We start from the raw sequence: 12,579 nt of genomic DNA, 5'->3' as shown, positions 1-12,579 counted from the left end.
GTTACAGAGAACAGGTTGGTGGTTGCTAGAGGCAGGGGTAGGGAGTGAGAGAAACAGGTAAAGGTACAAACTTCCAGTTATAAAATAAGTCATGGGAATGTAATGTACTGCATGGTGACTAGCGTTAACAATACTGTACTGCATATTTGAAGGTTGCTGAGAGTAAATCAAAAGTTCTCACTGGAAGAAAAAAAAATTTTGTAATTATGTAAGAGGACAGTTGTTAACTAGACTTCTTGTGGTGATCATTAACGCAACGTATACAAATATCAAATTGTTATTTGTATACCTGAAACTAGTTTGTTATATGTCAATTATACTTCAATAAAAACATTTTTTTAATTAAAAAAGAAGAAAGGAGCAATAGATTCGAGAATTATGAGATGTGTTAATCGGAAATATGTCAGGAAGAATTAAAATTGGTGGAAATGGTTTCATATTTTACCTATTTTGAGAAATTATCTGTTTTATTTAAATCCTTCCCAGCATGGTTCATTTTAAAATATACTGCTCTGTAAAGCTCTGTAGCTGCTGTTCCTAAACCTGCCTCACTTACTTTTACAGATGTCTTTGGTCCCCTGTGCAGGGGGATCATCCTGTGTCTCCAGGCCCCAAGGCAAATCCCCTCTCTCCAGAAGTGAGACCAATGCAGGTTTGGGAACTGGGTATCCTGAAAAGGGGTAGAAAATGGCACCTTTCAGTCCTGTGTCTGCTGTGTCAAAAGAAGGAAAAGCTCAGGAGTCTCAGTGATAATAAAACAGATCCACAGAATAGGGCTCAGGACTGGGGAAAGCCGAGATTTTTGCTCAAGTGGAAACTGAGCATTTGTGACCTCTTCCTAAAACAACACGTAAGAGTACGTAAGTTAGTGATCCTGCAGGACATATGCAAACACAGGGAAGGGGTCATATCCTTCCCTAGACTACGGGGAGATAGCAACAAGCTGAGAACTTATCTGGCAATGGATGCTACTTATTCCTTACTGTGCAGAGCCCCTGGGAGGACAGATCATACTCTTACCAGGCGACAGCAATTCCCTATATTGAGACCAAACTGACCCAAGACTTGTCCCTACCCAGCAAGCTCTCAAGTGGGTCATTTGGTCTCAGTCCCAGAACCATCAGTGAAGGATACAAGAGATGACTCCTCCCTTTCCACACCACACCTCCGGCTGATAAGGAGGAAAAAAGGAAGGAAATGGGAAAGCATAGATCTGAGTCCCAGGAGAAAAGTGGCCTTACCCAGAGACGTCAAGTTCCCATAAATCTCCAGCATCACACTTCTGTACAGGGCCCTCTGTGCAGGAGAAAGGCCAGCCCATTCTGTCTGGGTGAAGTATACAGCCACGTCCTCAAAGGTCACCACCTCCTAAAACAAGACGTTCCTGCTGCCCCGGAGCCAATTCTATGGCTCAGGGCCAGAGTGTGGGGTACAGGGGACAGTATGAGGGAGGGGTCTTATTAAGCATGAGTAATGAGAAAATGTGAAAGAAATGAGTGTTAAATGACTATTGCTACAACCAAAAAATCTGGAACTTCTCTCACTACCAGAAGAGTTTCCATTTGAACACAAAATTTAGTGTCATAAAACACGACACATTTTGAAAACCCTGGAAAGTCTCCCATTAATTAATATTCCTAGAGCAAAATCTCTGTGATTTTATCAAACTTTGTCTTTTATTGTTGCAACTACAAGGAAACAATTAGCTTCAGTCTCTCCAGACACCACTCAGAGGTAGCATCTCAGGACTGACCTGTTCCCCCTTCACTGCCCCAAGTGCCCAGTCAATCCATCTGTTCCCCACACATGCTCATTCTACCCTAAACCTCAAGTCCACATGACAGGAACAGAGTCACATTTTTGCCTTGATGACTGGTCTCATCCAACCCTCATCTGTTGCTTGAAGAAGGGGTTGTGCAGCCTGTGCTCAAGAATGTCCAGTAGAGACAGCTCAGTGCTGCCGGGGGCAGTCTATTCTGCTTCCTGATGCGTTTTCCTGGGAGAAGATGCTTCTGGAATCAAATTGCTGCTGGGTAGTTCTTTTAACTGCTTTTCTTTATACCTCCAAGACAATCTGTAATTGTTTCTGCCAACTAAGGCTCATGCTTTTTTAACAGTCACCCTTTCCCTTCCCTGACGGTCCCAACTCTACCTTCCCAGAGAGCTCAGGATCTGGTTTATAAAACTCTTATTCATTCCCCAGACTTTGGTATCAGACCTGGTTACCTGAATGCACAGTGAATATCCTGCCACCTTCCAACACCTCAACTGATTCTGCAGATCTCCCCAGCACTGCCTCAGACTCCCTGGGGGACCTAACACATCTGACCCATCTAACACCAAACGCATCCCCCCTTCCTGCCCCCTGCCAAACTGACTCTATTTTCAATTCACATAACTAACTGGCACAGTGAGTGACACTGTTGTTTCTCATTTAACAGTGCGAATTTCATCCCAGTCTCCTAAGTTAGAAAATTGAAATTCATACTACACTAACTTGCCCTAGTCACTACTCATTTCCGATAAATAGTCAGTAATCAAATCCTGCCAATTTCATTGTCTATATGTTTCTGGAATCTGACTCCTCTTCACTATGGTACAATCAGTACAGTAGTATGGGCTGGGGATACTTAACTCCAATTCCAGGCCTGTCCTGTTCTGAATCCATCCTCAGCCAGCCATACAATCAACAACTTAAAATGACAAACTGACTCAGTCAACTGAATGACTTCCTTGAATGAGTCACGACTAACTACAACAGTGGTTCTCCAAGTGTGGTTCCCCAGAGCAGCAGCAGGATCACATAGGAACTTGTTGCAAAGGCAAATTCACAGGCCCCAATCCAAAAGCAATTTGTGCTTCCATAAACCCTCCAGGTGATTCTGACGCACACCAAAGTCTGAGAACCCTGGACTACAGGATAAAATCCGAGCTCAGGAAACCAAGCTCTATCAGGTAACAGCTGGAGATGGGAAAGCACAAGACTGTACACAGAGAAACTATCTGGGAAACTCTGCAAACAAAATCCCAGAAAAGGAATGACAAACCCTGAATGAGGGCAATATAAAAGATGGGACAAGTGGAAGAGATAGTAGGCAGAAGCAATGAGACTTGGTAACTCTCTGAAAGTGGTATCAAGGAGGAAGAGAGTCAACAATTACTCAGCAACCTAGAAACTGAGTGGTGAGGACTGCGACACGGTGATACCAGTAACTCACTAAAACTTACAGAAGATCAGAAGAGGACGGGAGCAACAAGAAAGATAATGTCTTGGTGAGGCAGTAGGCAGAAGGACCTGCCAGATACCAGAAATCCAGGATTGGGACTTAGGATATAGTTCATAGATGATAAGTTACTGGATAAATAAGTCCCAGGAAGAAGGAAATGGTTAAGGAACACCCAGCAACTCATCAGTCTCAAAAAGTAAAATCAACTCAAGAAATCAATTTCCTTGTCCCACAAATGTAAGGTACTTAATGTTCACCTCACAGATGAAGTTAAGGTGCAAAGAGGTTAAGTGACTGGCTCAAGGCCACAAAGCCACTGAGGCTTTATGGGATCCCTCACTTCAGGTGTTCTGTCCTAGTGCAGATTATTCCTATTATAGCCCCCTGCCTTGATTAGCCAACAGCACTGACCTCAAGGAAAATATATTTTCCCTGATTCTGAAGCCAACTTCTTCTTTTTTTTTTTTTTTTTTTGCGATACGCTGGCCTTTCACTGTTGTGGCCCCTCCCGTTACGGAGCACAGGCTCCGGACGCGCAGGCTCAGCAGCCATGGCTCACGGGCCCAGCCGCTCCACGGCATGTGGGATCTTCCCGGACCGGGGCACGAACCCGTGTCCCCTGCATCGGCAGGCGGACTCTCAACCACTGCGCCACCAGGGAAGCCCTCAACTTCTTTAATAAATGGGACAAGCCCACTTTTTCTTGTCTTCTTCCTGCCACCGCTCTGCCCCTACTTCCCAAGAACCTTGTGACCTCGCTAATCTCGATTACTCTCACTGTGTAATCAATACCTACAGCACAAGCCTGAGTCCTTCATTCTCACAGGTCCCTCTGTAGGAGGAACCACTGAAACTGGGAACCATCTAGCTCAACAGAGATCCTCAGAGTGCAGGAGCCTAGGCTTCTGCTGCCAAGGACACTCTCTCCAGCCATCACTTGCTGGGCTTCTGGCTGTTCAATCCCTCATCATCAGCTTTCTCTGGCATCCAGTCCTACTGAAGAGAATCAACAAGGGTCTTCCTACTGCTTTGGCTCTAAGACTTTTGCCAGAATCATCTCTCTCATCCCCCATTTCCTTCAAATCAGATCTCTCCAAGGCTGACCTGAGGGAATCACAGCTCACCTGGTGCCAGGCTCTCAGGGGCATGACAGCCATCACCTGGGCTTCCTCTCAATGAAGGGCAGGGGCTGAGGGAAGAAGCAAAGAGAAACAAGAGTGAGCCCAACCCAGACAAAGGCTCTCCTTTAAATCAACAAACTTGCTGGTAACAGTAGCAATCATTTACTAAATGCCACTTGGTAAGTGGTGTATGAATATTTCCTCTTTTAATCCACACTATGCCATGAAGTTTGAATTCTGAGGAAACTGAGAATTTGAAAGGTAAGTAACTTGCCCTCAGCACCACAGGCTGTACTCAGCAACATCATGCAACGCTGCCTGTCCTAAGACATGAGCAGAGGGGAACATGAATACACAAAGAGCAAAACAAGCAAAAGACACCAGAAAACTCAGAGCAAACCCTAACAAGAGGAAATCCAGACCTTCATTTTTTAAAATAAAAGTTTACTGAGAAACATAAAAAGTAAAAAAAAAATAGAAACGTGTTATTGGAGGAAAAATACATATTCTCTCATTCAATCTCCACAATAATCCTTTGAACCTTTTCTTTTTTCCAAATAAGAAAACAAGTCTAAGACAACAATTTTCTCTACCAAGGTCAGTCACCCAGTGGATGAATGAACTTGGATTCCCAAACCAGATAAGCCAGATTCCAGAAGCCAAGCGTTTAATAACTACATCCAAGTGCTTCCAATAGTAATCGCAACAGGATGTTTTTTTTTTTAAGAACTTGATAAAGTGCTTCTAAGGTTAATATGGAAAAATAGGTAAAAGTAGCCCCCCCAAAATCAGAAAAAGAATCTTAGAGTAAGGTTTCCTTTTCTTGGACCTTGGGGCAGGCATCTTTTTTGATCATCACCCCACTCTACACCCAGTAATAACCAGAAACAAATTAGCAAAGGACCCTGAAGAGGCCACAAAACATGCCAAAAGGTCTGGGTTATTACTTTAATTATATCATCCCCTACAGACACTTTGTATTCTTGTTAACCAGTCATATTCTACCAAAAACCCAGCATCTTCCAAAACTCATTGCATGCTGCAATTTCCTGCTAGCCCCATCTTCTTTCAGTTTATCTACTATGCTAATTCAGGATCTTTGTACCTACTGTTCCTCTGCATGAACCACTCTTCTCCAACCTTAGAACCTTTGGAACTGACAGTCTCTGTGTGCAATACTCTCCAGCAGCCTGACCTCTCTTCATCTACGTAAGTGCCTGCTCACCCTTCAGATCACCGCCTGTCTCCACAGATCAGGTCGGGGGCCCTGGGTTACACACTCCACTAGCACTGTATTCCCTTTCTTGTATACCACCTCTCCCAGTTTGAGATAATACACTGATCTATGTTTTCTTCATCCCACAAACATTTATCACATATTTATTTCATTCCAGGCCAAGCATGAGACACAGGAGATAACAGTGGAGAGAGAAAGGTTTGATCTCTTCCATCACGGAGCTTAGACTAAAGAAATCAAAGATTCTCATAGTTAGCTTTAAGACCACGATCGTGATTAGTGCCAGGGAGAATTTATCCTAGATGGGGAGGCTTAAGAATAGGAATTAACTAGGTTGAAAGAAAAATCTTTCCGAAAGTAACAGCATGTGCAAAAACATGTTCCCGATATGAAAGTCCAAGAAGACTGTAGCAGAGCCAAGGGAAGTGTGCTGAACACGAAGGTGAAGTTGCAAGAGGCCAAGGCCCCCATGGCCTCTGCACGTCAAGGACTTCGTCTTCATCCTAAAAGCAACAGACCGCAACTACAGGGTTCAGAGCAGGTGGAGTGAAACGATCGCACTGGATTAACAGGGGGCTTTCCATTAAACTGAAAGCTCCCTGGGGGAGGGGCCCACGGCCGTCTCATTCGCAGCTACATCCTGGGAACCTACAAGAGCAGCTGGCATTTAGCTGCTCAGTAAGTAGTTATTGGACCAGGGAGCAGGGGAGGCTGTGGCTGTGTCGGGTCAAAGGGCGTCTCCTTTCCATACCCAGCCTCCATTTCCTAAGGCAGCCGCAGCGGGCTGGAGAAAAGGCGCCAGGGCGGGCTGGACTGCCCGGCGGGCGCCCTCGCTCCCCGGATCCGGTGGCGCCGCCCGACTCCCTCCTCCTCGGCATCAGGGACTAAGGGGACAGCCTCCTCCAGGGGAGTAAAGAGCGTGGCCCCAGCAGCTTTGCTGGGGCCACAAACCCCCAACACTCACCTCAGGAAAGGTGCAATGTGCTGCGTGACCGGAAGTGCGTCACTACGTCGGCTGCGACGCCCAAGCTTCACGAGCTTCCTCTCTAGGAAGCCAGAACGCTCCTCTCTGTGGACTCTGGCTTTCTTCCCCTGGCGCACGTTTTTAACCACGGACCTAGAATAGAAAAAGCTTATCCTTGTTTAAGCTAACCTCTAGCTGAAACTTAGCATTTCCTTCAATTATATGTTGGCAAAAACCACAGTAGTATCAGCAGTGCCTTGCGACTTTGTCAACAATAGAAATCATAGATGTTTTCATATCACATTGCAATTGATGAAGTTATAGTGGAACTTAAGTATCATGCACGGTCATTTTTGCCTTGGCTGACAAAGAATGTAAAGTTAACCTAATGTTTTGTTGCAGTACCTATATTGACTATATTTGATGTGATTATCTCCTTGCTGCTGAAAACATACTTAATGGTGAGAGAACGCCTTCCCTGTAAAGTTGGCAACAAGGCAGGTATGTCCGCTCTTCCCACTACTATTCAACATCCTCCTGGGAGTCCTAGCAAGTGCAAGAAGGCCAGAAAAAGAAATAAAAGGCATAGAGATTGGAAATAAATCAAACGGTTACTATTTGCAGAGGACATGATTGTCTACACAAAAAAATCCCGAAGAATCTACAGAACTTCTAGAACAAACAAGTGAGTTTACCAAGGTTGAAACAGGAGGGAAGGGGTCAGGGTACAACCTTCAAAGGAATGACAGCTGTTGAGGATATGACATAAACTGGTTAGAACCAACTAGGTCTGGACTTCCCTGACCGGCCAGTGGTTGAGACTCTATGCCCCCATTGCAGGGGGCACGGGTTCGACCCCTGGTGGGGGAGCTAAGATTCCGCATGCCTCACAGAGTGGGAAGGAAGAAAAAAAAAAAAAACTCCAACTAGGTCCAAGATAGCAGAAGATTCAACTTCCCGTAAACCTTGAGTCTCATTATACGCTCATTATAACACACTGCCATATGCTAATGACACACCCACAGGTGCCATGACAGTTCCAAGGCTAACCCTAAAAGGCCAAAAAGTGAGCAGTGGCCCAACTCCTGGAAATCCCCACACCCTTCTCCAAGATAGTTGAAATAATCCTCCCAGTCATTAGCCTATGAAATTACCCAGCCCATAAAAACTAACCACCCCATATTTCAGGGCCTCTCGCCTGGGCCCATATTCTCTCTGTGGAGTTTGTATTTCTCTCAATAAATCTACTTCACCTCTTGCTGAATTCCTTCCGTGCAGAGACATAAAGAACCTAAACTTCAGTAGGTCCTGAGACCAGGTGTGTGATTTTTATTAAAAGACAGTGGGTCAAGTCCCAAACTGAGTTGTGTGGCTTCAACGTCACAGAGTTAAAGTAAAGGTGCAAAAAAGATCAATTGTTGGAAACCAAAATTTCCAGCAATAAAATTTCCTGCAACCTTAATAAATTTTAAAAAATAGTACCATTTACAACAGCATAAAAAACATGAAATACTTAATGCCTAACAAAATATGTACAAGATATGCAAGCTGAAACTATAAAATAATCACAAAAGAGATGAATGTATACCTAATAAATTGAGATACTGTGTTCATTGATTGAAAAACTCAGTATTATTAAGATGTCAGTTATCCCCCAAACTGCTCTATATATTCAAAGCAAGCCAATCAAAATCCCAGCAAGACCTTTGTAGAAATCAATAAGCTGATTAAATTGCATGTCAATCATTTAATAGAGCTGAAAAAAAGCAGTGGAGAAAGGAGGAATTTTTCAATAAATTATGCTGGAACATTTGGATATCCCAATAGAAAAATAAGATTCTTACTTCACACCATCACTAAAATAAATTCCAGGTGGACGAAAAATCTAATTGCAACAAATCTACATCTTTGATGAGAAAGTATGAGCAGTATGATTTCTACAGATGTGTTAATACTGTCTGCCCACACATCTGATGCCTGAACTCTGTAATGGATACCTCAACATGGGGCTGCTCAAGCTACAGTCCAGCATCCCTGGCAGATGGACGTGGTGTCTTCAGAGGCATCTCGCATGGCCTCCCTGTACATGTTTGTACCCACTTGCCACCAACCTTGCCATAATGCCCAGTGGCACTGATTACCTCTTCATGTCCTGTGTTGTCTCCTATGACTGCCCCTCCTGCCCTTCTGTAAGCCAAGGAGAAAGGCCTCAGGAGAAATCAAACCTGCTAACACCTTGATTTTGAACTTCCAGCCTCCAGAATTGTGAGAAAATAAATCTCCGTTGTTTAAGCCTCACAGTCTGTGGTATTTGCTACGGCAGTACGTGCAAACTAATTTAGACATATAAAGTTAAGACATGTTGGCGGTGTTAGAGGCTGCTAGTTGCCTGTACAAACATCTATTTGTCCCTCTTATTTAGTAACAGAAAAGTTCATCAGGGGTTGGCACCTTATCTCTCATCCAAGGACAGTTCTTGCCATCCTTGTAAGTCTGTGGCTCTCCCAGGACTAAGTTCTGCACAGTGAAGTGGAAGTGGAAGTGTTCTCAGCACTTACAGGATATTTCCTTGAAAGGAAGGTGACATGCTCTTCTTTTCCTCCATCCTGCATCCTGGAATGGCTGGAGCTCTAGCTGTTGCTTTAGACTGTGAGGATATTGCCCCATCTGATGGATGGCAGTGCGGTGAACTGGAAGGAGGCAGGATTCCCGCTGCCAGTGTGCAGCTGCCTATCTCCAGATCTCTTTTATTTTATATATTTTTTTAAATTAATTAATTAATTTATTTTTGGCTGCCTTGGGACTTCGTTGCTGCGCTGGCTTTCTCTAGTTGAGGCGAGCGGGGACTACTCTTCATTGCAGTGCCCGGGCTTCTTACGGCGGTGGCTTCTCTTGTTGTGGAGCACAGGCTCTAGGCGCGTGGGCTTCAGTAGTTGTGGCACGTGTGCTCAATAGTTGTGGAGCACGGGCTTAGTTGCTCCGCGGCATGTGGGATCTTCCCAGACCAGGGCTCGAATCCGTGTCCCCTGCATTGGCAGGCAGATTCCCAACCACTGCACCACCAGGGAAGTCCCCAGATCTCTTTTTAAAAAAGGAAAAATCAACTCCATTCTTGTTTTAAGCTCTATTATTTTGGATTTTCAATTATGTGCACTTGAACCTAACCAAGCCTGATCCAAAGACAGTAAGTCAGTTAGAGGGGGACTCCAGCAGTGGCACCTAGGTCACATATCATGGATAATCTGCTAGATACTCAAGTTCAGGAAGATGGAGCTACTCCGTTACCTTAGAGATAAGAGACACCTTGGGGGTCCAGCTCTCTGGCTCAGGCACTTACTATGAAGGTACTACTTTCAAATAGTTGTAGCAACAAAAATGCCAGTGCCACGCAGCCACTAAGCCTTACTGGGGAATCTAGGAACGAGGTCCTCTGCCTCCTAGAGCTGTATTTTCAACTTCTGCACATGCTACCTCCCTGACAACAGCAGTTTTGAAACTGTGAAACACACAATGAGCCACTCTGTACTAGATATGCCTCGCTGTTTTATCTCAACCCATTCACCGCCCTCTTTTCTCCAAAGCCAATATACAGCCTCCCTTTGCCTTGATCTGATCCCCAGTGTCTTCCACTCACAAAGAGCATCATAGCAAAGTCACCTCAAATGTGTCTTTTTGGTCACTGAATTACATTTGTTACAGATCTTGCTTCTAGACTTTAGGGCATCACTCTGTGACAGTTAGAGCATGGGCTCTGAAGCCAGACTGCCTGGGTTTGAATCTCTGCTCTTCCAGTTACTAGCTGTATCTTTGGGCAACCTACTTAACCTCTCTGTTCCTCACTTTCCTAACTGAAACAAGATAACAGTACTTCAAAGGCTGTTAGGAGTTAATAAGTTAATGCATTGTGGAGCACCTAGCAGAGATAAGTGCCACAAAATGTTACTGGTTAGTAGCATTTATTAAAGAACAGCTATGGCAAATTAAAGGCTAGTATTCTGTTGGGGAAGCAACAACAGGAACTAACAAACCTCAACTCTAGTGACTTCAACCATTTCTTTATCTGAATCACTTTGGTTTCGGCAGAATTATAAGTCCACTACTAAAAATGATTCCCCTCCCCAGGCAGGGGTAGATTGCTGTCAAATAAAGAGGAAGTGGTGAAGTCATTCTCTCAGGGCCAGATTTCAGTCAACAGGTTAAATCTGGAACTGAAAAACTGCCATGACAGATGACAGTACAAGGTGGCATGGGAAGTAACAAGGCACAGGTTGACAGGCATCCAAAGAAGAGAACTTCCTCCTTATTTTTACAAAAACATATCCTCAGTATCTCTTTAGACCAGTGGAAACAATTTTGATTGTTATGAATGAGGGTAGGGGAGAACATCACAAACAGTATCTAGTGGGTAGAGGCCAGTGGGTAGGCTAAACATCCTACAACTCACAGGACAGTGTCCAGCAAAAAATTAACAGGTCCTAAATGTCAATAGTGCTGCGTTTGTAAAATCCTGCTTCAGACTGAGAACCAAAGCCATTTCCTTGGGTGTAAAAGCCCCCTAACCAGATCAAAGGGCAGGGCAAACATGCTATGCCGGGCATTATAATGATAATATCAAGCTTTTGCACGGAAATATGAGTAATAAAAATCTTCCTATAGGTTTTATAGACAAACAAACAGGAATGACAAGGGGCATATTTGAAAATATTTTTTAAAATAAGAAAAATTACTTGGGTACAATGCTAAGCTAATGATTTATAAATGTCAGTGGGAAATTATACGTTACCAACATTGATTCAAGAAGAAACAGACAATGTAATGGACAATGCCAGGGAAGGAATTACTAAAGTAGTGAAAGTTCTACTCTGCTCTACACTACCCCCAACAAAAGCAACTGGTCCAGGCAGCTTTACAGGTGAACTTTTTTCAAATCTCCAAAGAACAGATAATTGCTAGGCTTTTGAAACTATTCCAAAGCACAGAGAAAGAATAGTCTCCTAACTATTTTTAGCAACGTGGTATAATTCAGGTCCCAAATCTTGACAAAGAGTGAAAAAAATTACAGGCCAATCACACTTATGAATATAGATGCTAATATCCTAAACATATTAATATAATCCAGCAACATTTAAAGAAACTTAACAACACTATACCCAACTAAGATTATGAGAACATAAGTATGACTCAATATTAGGAAAAACATTAATATAACTATATAAATAGGTCAAAAAAGAAATATCATCTTTAACAATCTAAAATAAGATAAAATTCAGCATCCACTTCTATTAGAAACTGAGTAGGAAATAAATACTTAAAAAAATATTTTCTAATTAATACATTCATCTACCCTACAGAATATTCGATAGAGATTTTGTTTTATAATAACTTGAAATTTTCATTAAAGTGCTTAAATTGCTGTAACTTCCAACCATTTAGGATGCCTGAATGTTGACTTGGCTTAATCGAGGGTTAAAGGCTTTCCCACATTCACAACACTTGAATGGTTGCCTCTGTATGAACGTTCAGAATCATAGCTACATCTTTTCCAATACATCACTCACATGAAAGGTTTCTTCATAGTGTGGAATCAGTGAAGCTAAATCAAGTTTATGTTAACTCTGAAGGTTTTGAAACATATGAGACATTGAAATGGCTCAATATCAGTATGGATTCTGTTACAAGTGAAAGAAATCCCAACTCAAAACTATTTAAGCAAAGAATTTAATTTTTTGATTTACATCACTGAAAAATCCAGAGGCAAGTTTAGTTCTCTGCATCTCTGTTTGCAGGGCTGGCTTTCTTCTCAGCCTTCACGTGGGTCAAGGCTAACATCCATGTCCAGCAGAAAAGAATGTCACTTCATGGTAGGTTTTGCACAGTCAAAGGGTCCATTCTGATTGGATGAACTTGGGTCACCTGAACCCACCATTGTGGTGGGTGGAAGGAACAGTACAGATGGGCCAGACTAGGCTACATGTTCCACCTTTGCAGTAGGGAACAGAGCTCCACCCAAACCACATGAACTGTTGTGTT

The 12,579-nt window shown here is 43.3% G+C and overlaps 1 protein-coding gene across 6 annotated transcripts in view; it reads right to left on the bottom strand.

Annotated features, from left to right (window-relative positions):
* The window catches only part of ZNF19 (zinc finger protein 19), a 131,984-nt gene that overhangs the window by 39,611 nt on the left and 79,794 nt on the right, over positions 1–12,579 (bottom strand). For 2 of the 6 annotated variants that reach the window (XM_067718034.1, XM_067718030.1), the window contains 4 exons: positions 6,550–6,702; positions 4,352–4,416; positions 1,242–1,368; positions 557–670 (listed from right to left, as the gene is read on the bottom strand). In XM_067718034.1, coding sequence (XP_067574135.1) covers positions 557–670; positions 1,242–1,368; positions 4,352–4,384 — 274 coding nt within the window. In that variant the 5' untranslated portion in view covers positions 4,385–4,416; positions 6,550–6,702. Of the gene's footprint in view, positions 1–556; positions 671–1,241; positions 1,369–4,331; positions 4,417–6,549; positions 6,718–12,579 lie in introns of those variants that run through there. The other 4 variants (XM_067718033.1, XM_067718031.1, XM_067718029.1 and 1 more) reach the window with 3 other exon arrangements.

The sequence above is a fragment of the Pseudorca crassidens genome, chromosome 20, assembly GCF_039906515.1.
Source record: "Pseudorca crassidens isolate mPseCra1 chromosome 20, mPseCra1.hap1, whole genome shotgun sequence".
Lineage (NCBI taxonomy): Eukaryota > Metazoa > Chordata > Mammalia > Artiodactyla > Delphinidae > Pseudorca > Pseudorca crassidens.
Note: the sequence above shows the minus strand (reverse complement) of the source record. Positions and strands in the feature narration are given on the sequence as shown.